The sequence below is a fragment of the Antennarius striatus genome, chromosome 13 (assembly GCF_040054535.1).
Source record: "Antennarius striatus isolate MH-2024 chromosome 13, ASM4005453v1, whole genome shotgun sequence".
NCBI classification, from domain to species: domain Eukaryota; kingdom Metazoa; phylum Chordata; class Actinopteri; order Lophiiformes; family Antennariidae; genus Antennarius; species Antennarius striatus.
Window position 1 is genome coordinate 21745001 of NC_090788.1, and position 10000 is coordinate 21755000.

Genomic DNA, 10000 nt, shown 5'->3' on the forward strand with positions numbered 1-10000 from the left:
CGATACCGCCGCTGTCCCTGAGCCTCTGTTCCACAGGTGGAGAACAAGCATTGAAGACAGGAAATCCAAAGGCCTGGAACCCCCTTAAACTGTCCTATCTGCCTCTATCTATCTATCTATCTATCTATCTATCTATCTATCTATCTATCTATCTATCTATCTATCTATCTATCTATCTATCTATCTATCTATCTATCTATCTATCTATCTATCTATCTATCTATCTATCTATCTATCTATCTATCTATCTATCTATCTATCTATCTATCTATCTATCTCTCTCTCTCTCTCTCTCTCTCTCTATATATATATATATATATATATATATATATATATATATATATATATATATATATATATATATATATATATATATTTTACTTGACCTGTCTCTGTCCCCAATGTGTAGCTCTCTATCTTAACAGATAGAGAGCTAACAATGTCCTCCAGAGCAGCATAAGCAACGATGGTGGGGAAAAACTGCCTCATTGAGGAAGAAACTCTGGGCAGGACCCAGGCTCTGGAGGACATTGTTAGCTCTCTATCTGTTAAGAGCTTTGAAATATCTTCAATGTGATTAAGCACTATATAAATAAAAGTTGATTGATTGATTGATGATGAACACATCAACACTTCAGTCAGTACTTACTGTTCCCTCAATGGCTTTGTAGTCGGGACCCAGACCCTGTAGTTTGATCTCTGAATTCAGTTGTTTGTAGTCTTTAAGACTGTATGCCTGAGAGAGACAGACAGACAGACAGACTTCAGGTCTGTGCTGACACACATGAAGTGATGTTTGACACACATGAAGTGATGTTTGACACACATGAAGTGATGTTTGACACACATGAACTGATGTTTGACACACATGAAGTGATGTTTGACACACATGAAGTGATGTTTGACACACATGAAGTGATGTTTGACACACATGAAGTGATGTTTGACACACATGAACTGATGTTTGACACACATGAAGTGATGTTTGACACACATGAAGTGATGTTTGACACACATGAACTGATGTTTGACACACATGAACTGATGTTTGACACACATGAAGTGATGTGCGGGGGAATGATGAGACTTATAGCAGACTAGCAGCTTTGAACCGCTGGCTGGCGCGCTACTGTAGGGAACAGGGTTTAGGCTTCGTAGATAACTGGCCTTCCTTCTGGGGCCGCCCCGAGCTGCTGAGAGCTGACGGCCTGCATCCTACTGGGGCAGGGGCAGCTCTTTTGTCCAGGAATATAGACAGGGCCTTACAGCGTCTTTAACAATAGCCATACAGCGCTCGGGCTGCAGGTGATTAGAGAGCCTGCTAGGGTAGTTGTTGATGCGGTTGTGGAGTCTAGACTAGGAAACCATCAGACTGATGGAATAGTTAGTGACGTTGAGACTGTCTCCTTCCCTCAGATTTTTAATAAAATGGCCCGGGACATTACCCATGTGAATCTTACTTCTGCTCCTATCACCATTGACAAGGTACTGTTCAGTGAAGCACCTGATCAGGTTATCCAAGACTCTATACCTGAAAGCATCCCAGTTATTGTATCACATCGTGTTTATAGGTCTTTACCTCCCAGATTTATTGAGACGCGGCATCTGATTAAGATTAATACATCCTCAGCTGTTAAACCATCTAACAATCATGTTAGTGATACTACCACATTTCAATTTGGCCTTTTAAATATTAGATCAATGTCATCGAAGGCCTTGCTTGTGAACGATTTAATTCTTCAGCATGGCCTGGATATGATTGCTTTAAATGAAGCTTCACCACCTGATTTTACATACGCTCATGCCGCAAGGGCTGATAAACAGGGTGGAGGTGTTGCTTTAGTCTACAAATCTATTCTGAACCTGACTTCTAATCTAGATATTCATTTTACATCTTTTGAGGCTCTTGTTCTAAAACCATCGCCTACAGCTGTAAACAGCAGGCTTTATCTTGTAGTAGTCTATAGACCGCCTGGTCCCTATTCTTTATTCTTAGAAGAATTTGGTGAATTCCTTTCGGATCTAATTACTCAATCTGACGAGGTTATGGTGACAGGTGATTTTAACATTCATTTAAATAACCCTAGTGATCGGTTGTGTAAAGCTTTCCTAACCCTCCTTGACATGTTAGGTTTCACTCAGTGGGTTCATGAAGCAACTCATTCCAGTGGTAATACCCTAGATCTGATTCTATCACGTGGTATACATGTTACTGCTGTGACTGTCTCTCCTCTTACGTCAGTGATATCTGACCATTTTCTTATTACTTTTAAAGCAGCCTTTACTTGTCAAAATAGCATTACTCCTGATTTAGTCACTACTCGCCATATCGGCTTGTCAACGGTATCTAAACTTAGTGAGCTTCTACCTGAGGTATTGACTCCTTTTACTGTAGCAACAGGATCAATCGAAAATTACACTAGTGATCTAAACTCAGCTCTTTCTAGTCTGTTGGACTCAGTTGCACCTCTAAAAACTAAAACCATAGGGGTGCGCAGGTCTACACCATGGTTTAACGAGGAGACACGCGCTCTCAGACGGGCCTGTAGGAGTTTAGAGCACAGGTGGCGTAAATCTAAATCTAAATCATGCTACATCTCTTGGCACGAGTGTGTCTTAAATTACAAACGTGCTCTGTCCACCGCTAAAGCTGCCTATTTCTCCAGATTAATAAGTAAAAATAAACACAACCCTCGATTTCTGTTTAATACTGTAGCCAGATTGACCCAGAAACAGCCAACGGCAAGCAGCTTGTTATTGGCGGCTGATGATTTCCAAGATTTTTTCTGCCGTAAAATTGATAACATTAGACATGAAATTACTTCTTCAGCTTCACCTGGATCAAAATTTGATGTGGTTCCTTCTCTGGGTGTTAAAACCCAACTTCTCTTAGACCCTCTCCCTGCTAAATTAGTTAAAGAATTATGGCCATTGCTGGGCCCTACTATGTTAAATGTAGTTAATCTTTCTCTTGCAACTGGTGTTGTTCCCACTAGCTTTAAAGCGGCCGTAGTTAAACCTCTGCTTAAAAAGCCACATCTCGACCAAGAGTCTTTAAATAATTATAGACCAGTTTCTAACCTTCCATTCTTATCTAAAATACTAGAAAGGGTAGTATCTCAACAGCTCTTAGATTATTTATCATTAAGCGGTCTTTTCGAACCATTCCAATCAGCTTTTCGGGCCCGCCATTCCACTGAAACAGCACTTACCAAAGTTGTGAATGATCTCCTATTAAATCTGGACTCTGATGCCACTTCTGTTCTCCTTCTTTTGGATCTTAGTGCAGCGTTTGATACTATAGATCACTGTATACTCCTTGACCGACTGGAGAGACAGTTTGGTGTCTGTGAGTTAGCTCTGGCTTGGTTAAAATCTTATCTGATAGGACACAATGTGTCTCCTACAATAATAAAACTTCTGCCTTCTCCGACGTCAAATATGGCGTACCTCAGGGGTCTGTCCTTGGTCCTCTATTATTCTCCCTGTATGTTGCACCTCTTGGTCAAATTATACGCAGCTTTGGAATAAGTTTCCACTGTTATGCGGATGACACACAACTTTATATGCCCATAAAAGCAGATGATCGATCTGAATTGATTAAACTAGAGGCCTGTCTTTCTGCTGTGAATAGTTGGATGTCCAGTAATTTCTTGCTCCTAAACCCAGACAAAACTGAGATGTTAATCATTGGCCCTGCACGACATAGTAACCAATTTCAAAACCTAACAATATCTGTAGATAACTGTCTTATAACCCATAGTTCAACAGTCAAGAACCTTGGAGTAACGTTAGATTCAACTCTTGCCTTTGACAAGCATATTAAAGAGGTGACAAAGATCGCCTTCTTTCATCTACGTAATATTTCCAAAATTAGGTCCTCTTTAGCCATGGCTGATGCAGAAATTTTGATTCATGCCTTTGTGTCCTCTAGACTTGACTATTGTAATGTTCTGTTATCAGGGTTGCCTCGGTCTAGAACTAGGGGCCTTCAGATGGTTCAGAACACAGCAGCAAGAATATTAACTAAAACTAGGAAATCTGACCATATCACCCCAGTTTTGGCTGCATTACACTGGCTCCCGATTCATGTTAGATCCGATTTTAAGGTACTCTTATTAACATACAAAAGCCTTAATGGGCTTGCTCCAACCTATCTGTCTGATCTTGTTAAACCTTATACGCCGACTAGGGCTCTCCGCTCTCAGAATACTGGTCTCTTGTGTGTTCCTAGATTTAAAAAGAAGTCAGCTGGCCAGAGGGCCTTCTCCTATCGTGCCCCTTTCTTGTGGAATAACCTCCTTATAAATATTAGACAGTCTGAATCTGTAAATGTCTTTAAATCTAGACTCAAAACATATCTGTTCGACCTAACATATAAGTAATATCGGGGATGGCGGTCTCAATGTTTAGGTTTAGCCTAGTCCTGCCGACGAGTCATAGGATTTCTTAGTTAGGCCCCTGCCTCCCATTAATCCTCTGCTATTCTGGTCCATCTAGCACCACTCTCCCCCTGTTCTCTCTGTCTCTCTCCCTTCTTCTGCTGTTCTCTCTCACAGGCCTCTGTGTGGTGGATCATCGGCAATCGGCTACCTCTGTCTGCTTCCATGGCTGGCGATAGCACAAGCTGTACAGTGGTCCTGTTTCACCATCCACTAGGGGAGTGCTGGTTCTGCCTCATTTGGTTCTGCTGTGGTTTTGGGGTTTTGCCAGAGTAACCTTGACTTTAACTTTTTTGAGCTGAATGACTTAGGCACTGTCTGGTCTGTCCTCAGAGTGGTGGATCCTCTGATCGGTGACCTCTGTGTGCTTCATCGGCTGGTGGTGACTCTACTGGATGGATCAGCGTGTCTTTGTTATACATTTATTGTTACTGTTATTGTTACTGTTATTATTATTGTGTTATTAATCTGTACATGCGGTATCTATTGCTTCGTCTGTCCACTCCTGGAAGAGGGGTCCCTCCTCTGCAGTCTTCCTGAGGTTTCTCCCATCCATTTTTTCCCCTGTTAAAAGGGTTTTGGGGGGAGTTGTTCCTTATCCGATGCGAGGGTCGCACTGCTTGCAGTGCACAAAGGTCAGAGGGATATCGTCCATGTGCAGATTGTAAAGCCCTTTGAGACATTGTTTGTGAATCTGGGCTATATAAAAATAAATAAACTTGAAACTTGATGTTTGACACACATGAAGTGATGTTTGACACACATGAAGTGATGTTTGACACACATGAAGTGATGTTTTACGGTCTCTGATGACTTTTTTTCCAGACTTTTGTTGAACTGAACTCTTCTTGTTTTGATGGCTGCCAAAACTCGCTGCTGCAATTTCCATCAATTTGACGTCTCTCATTTGGTTCAAATTGTCCGTGAGAAAGAAAAAACACTACTAATTCACCCAAATGACAGACAAAGGTGTGACAGATGACACAGTGATAAAGAACCTCAACGTAAGTGGAGCTGCTGCAGAAAAAGTTCAAGAATATGAAGAAACTCTCCAGATCCTCTGCATGGAGACAAAAGGCCCAGCGTTAAACCAGCAACCTCTTGACAGCTGCCCCACGTCCTGAGTCCCTAACCATAACCCCACGTCCTGAGTCCCTAACCATAACCCTAACCCCACGTCCTGAGTCCCTAACTCTAACCCCACATCCTGAGTCCCTAACCCTAACCCAAACTCCTGAGTCCCTAACCCTAACCCTAACCATAACCCCACGTCCTGAGTCCCTAACCCTAACCCCACGTCCTGAGTCCCTAACCATAACCCTAACCCCACGTCCTGAGTCCCTAACTCTAACCCCACATCCTGAGTACCTAACCCTAACCCAAACTCCTGAGTCCCTAACCCTAACCATAACCCCACGTCCTGAGTCCCTAACCCTAACCCCACGTCCTGAGTCCCTAACCATAACCCTAACCCCACGTCCTGAGTCCCTAACTCTAACCCCACATCCTGAGTCCCTAACCCTAACCCAAACTCCTGAGTCCCTAACCCTAACCATAACCCTAACCCTCACCCTAACCCTAACCCCATGTCCTGAGTCCCTAACCCTAACCCTAACCATAACCCCACGTCCTGAGTCCCTAACCCTAACCCTAACCCCACGTCCTGAGTCCCTAACCCTAACCCTAACCCTAACCCTAACCCTAACCCCACGTCCTGAGTCCCTAACCCTAACCCTAACCCTAACCCAACATCCCGAGTCCCTAACCCTAACCATAACCCTAATCCCACATCCTGAGTCCCTAACCCTAACCATAACCCTACGTCCTGAGTCCCTAACCCTAACCCAACATCCTGAGTCCCTAACCCTAACCATAACCCTAACCCTAACCCTAACCCCACGTCCTGAGTCCCTAACCCTAACCCTAACCCTAACCCCACGTCCTGAGTCCCTAACTCTAACCCCACATCCTGAGTCCCTAACCCTAACCCAACATCCTGAGTCCCTAACCCTAACCCTAACCATAACCTTAACCCTTACCCTAACCCCACATCCTGAGTCCCTAACCCTAACCCAACATCCTGAGTCCCTAATCCTAACCCTAACCACACGTCCTGAGTCCCTAACCCTAACCCTAACCCTAACCCCACGTCCTGAGTCCCTAACCCTAACCCCACGTCCTGAATGCCTAACCCTAACCCCACGTCCTGAGTCCCTAACTCTAACCCCACATCCTGAGTCCCTAACCCTAACCCAACATCCTGAGTCCCTAACCCTAACCCTAACCATAACCATAACCATAACCCTAACCCTAACCCCACGTCCTGAGTCCCTAACCCTAACCCCACGTCCTGAATCCCTAACCCCACGTCCTGAGTCCCTAACTCTAACCCCACATCCTGAGTCCCTAACCCTAACCCAACATCCTGAGTCCCTAACCCTAACCCTAATCCTAACCATAACCCTAACCCTAACCATAACCCCACGTCCTGAGTCCCTAACCCTTACCCTAACCATAACACTAACCCTAACCCCACGTCCTGAGTCCCTAACCCTAACCCTAACCATAACCCCACGTCCTGAGTCCCTAACCCTAACCCTAACCCCACGTCCTGAGTCCCTAACCCTAACCCAACATCCTGAGTCCCTAACCCTAACCATAACCATAACCCTAACCCTAACCCTAACCCTAACCCTAACCCTCACCCTAACCCTGACCCTAACCCCATGTCCTGAGTACCTAACCTTAACCCTAACCATAACCCCACGTCCTGAGTCCCTAACCATAACCCTAACCCCACGTCCTGAGTCCCTAACTCTAACCCCACATCCTGAGTACCTAACCCTAACCCAAACTCCTGAGTCCCTAACCCTAACCCTAACCATAACCCCACGTCCTGAGTCCCTAACCCTAACCCCACGTCCTGAGTCCCTAACCCTAACCCTAACCCCACGTCCTGAGTCCCTAACCCTAACCCTACATCCTGAGTCCCTAACCCTAACCCTACATCCTGAGTCCCTAACCCTAACCCTACATCCTGAGTCCCTAACCCTAACCCTAACCATAACCATAACCCTAACCCTAACCATAACCCCACGTCCTGAGTCCCTAACCCTAACCATAACCCTAACCCTAAGCCTAACCCTAACCCTAACCATAACCCTAACCCTAACCCCACGTCCTGAGTCCCTAACCCTAACCATAACCCTAACCCTAACCCTAAGCCTAACCCTAACCATAACCCCACATCCTGAGTCCCTAACCCCACATCCTGAGTCCCTAACCCTAACCATAACCCCACGTCCTGAGTCCCTAACCCTAACCCTAACCCTAACCCTAACCATAACCCTAATCCTAACCCTAACCCTAACCCCATGTCCTGAATCCCTAACCCTAACTCTAACCCCACGTCCTGAGTCCCTAACCCTAACCCAACATCCTGAGTCCCTAACCCTAACCCTAACCCCACGTCCTGAGTCCCTAACCCTAACCATAACCCTAACCCCACGTCCTGAATCCCTAACCAGACACCAGACACCAGACACCAGTCTAGGAGGGACTGGGTCAACCCAACCCAAACGGACACACTGACCATATGCACCTCTGTCCAGGACACATTGGACACTGGAAGACCACCACCTTCATTCACAGACTAAACCTCATTCACACGCTGACCCTTATTCACACACTAAACCACTGACCCTCATTCACACACTAAACCACTGACCCTCATTCACACACTAAACCACTGACCCTCATTCACACACTAAACCACTGACCCTCATTCACACACTAAACCACTGACCCTCATTCACACACTAAACCACTGACCCTCATTCACACACTAAACCACTGACCCTCATTCACACACTAAACCACTGACCCTCATTCACACACTAAACCACTGACCCTCATTCACACACTAAACCACCGACCCTAGTTCACACACTAAACCACTGACCCTCATTCACACACTAAACCACTGACCCTCATTCACACACTAAACCACCGACCCTAGTTCACACACTAAACCACTGACCCTCATTCACACACTAAACCACCGACCCTCATTCACACACTAAACCACTGACCCTCATTCACACACTAAACCACTGACCCTCATAACAAGGAGTGTAACAGTAGATACACGGATTATAAACCCCTCATGTACAGTATATTTAGTGAAGACTGTACACTGTAGACTATAATGTGTTCATACTGTAGATTATAATGTGTTCATACTGTAGATTATAATCAATTCATACTGTAGATTATAATGTGTTCATACTGTAGATTATAATGTGTTCATACTGTAGATTATAATCAGTTCATACTGTAGATTATAATGTGTTCATACTGTAGATTATAATGTGTGTATACTGTAGATTATAATCAGTTCATACTGTAGATTATAATTTGTTCATACTGTAGATTATAATGTGTTCATACTGTAGATTATAATCAATTCATACTGTAGATTATAATGTGTTCATACTGTAGATTATAATGTGTTTATACTGTAGATTATAATCAATTCATACTGTAGATTATAATGTGTTCATACTGTAGATTATAATGTGTTTATACTGTAGATTATAATCAGTTCATACTGTAGATTATAATCAGTTCATACTGTAGATTATAATGTGTTCATACTGTAGATTATAATCAGTTCATACTGTAGATTATAATCAATTCATATTGAAGGGTAAAATCTGCACAAGGGTTTTGATATCTGACCATTTGAATAGTGTTCAAATTATATTAAATATTTTGTTCATATACATGAAAAGACTTGTGGTAATTTAGTGCTATCACCAAAGATTGGAGGTAATACGCTGAGGTTATATACAGTGTATACCACTACCAGCCAATAAAGACAAGCACACATGACCAGTACATGTTCTGAGGGGAGGTGTGGTGCTACGTCAACATTAGCAACATTAGCAATGTGTCCTAGCAGTCTGAAGGTTTGGGCTTTGGTGAAACCTGAAGACACTGAGGAACAAACCAATCAGCTGTTCACACTGACTGTAGGGATCCGACTATAGAATGTCCACACACAGTGAAACCCTCACTAAGCAGCTTTGTTGGCAGAGAAACGAACAGTGACGGTAAACGAGCAAAACAGACTACGGCCCTAATCTCTCAGCCCCACTGATGTCTCTAAGATGAGGTTTTCAAACTTTAATGAAGTTTGTTCAATCCAGAAAAACTGTGACCGCAGGATTGGACAAACGATGAGACACATGTGATGTCACCAGATCCAACAGGGAAATGATGACATACCGCTGAGAACTTGATGTGGTCTACACTGAAATGTAATCTCATTACTTCTGTACAGAAGATGTTTTCCTTCATGGCTGGACCGTGGATTCTGTTGGTTTAGTTGGTTTTTGTCTTACTGGGCAGACAGAACCAGTAGCTCCTTACCTCTGAGCAGAAGACACAGATATGTCCGTCAACACGTTGAGCGTTGAATTCACTCAGATCTCTTGTGTAAAGGCCTACACTGATAGTGTGTTTCACCACCACTGGTGTCTGCAGAGAAGGGTCTT

At 43.8% G+C, this 10000-nt stretch overlaps 1 protein-coding gene across 1 annotated transcript in view; it reads right to left on the reverse strand.

Annotated features, from left to right (window-relative positions):
* Positions 1–467: 467 nt before the first annotated feature.
* jhy (junctional cadherin complex regulator) overlaps positions 468–10000 on the reverse strand; it is a 20535-nt gene continuing 11002 nt past the window's right edge. The window contains exon 5 of the mRNA XM_068332082.1: positions 468–736. Coding sequence (XP_068188183.1) covers positions 635–736 — 102 coding nt within the window. The 3' untranslated portion in view covers positions 468–634. The remainder of the gene's footprint in view (positions 737–10000) is intronic.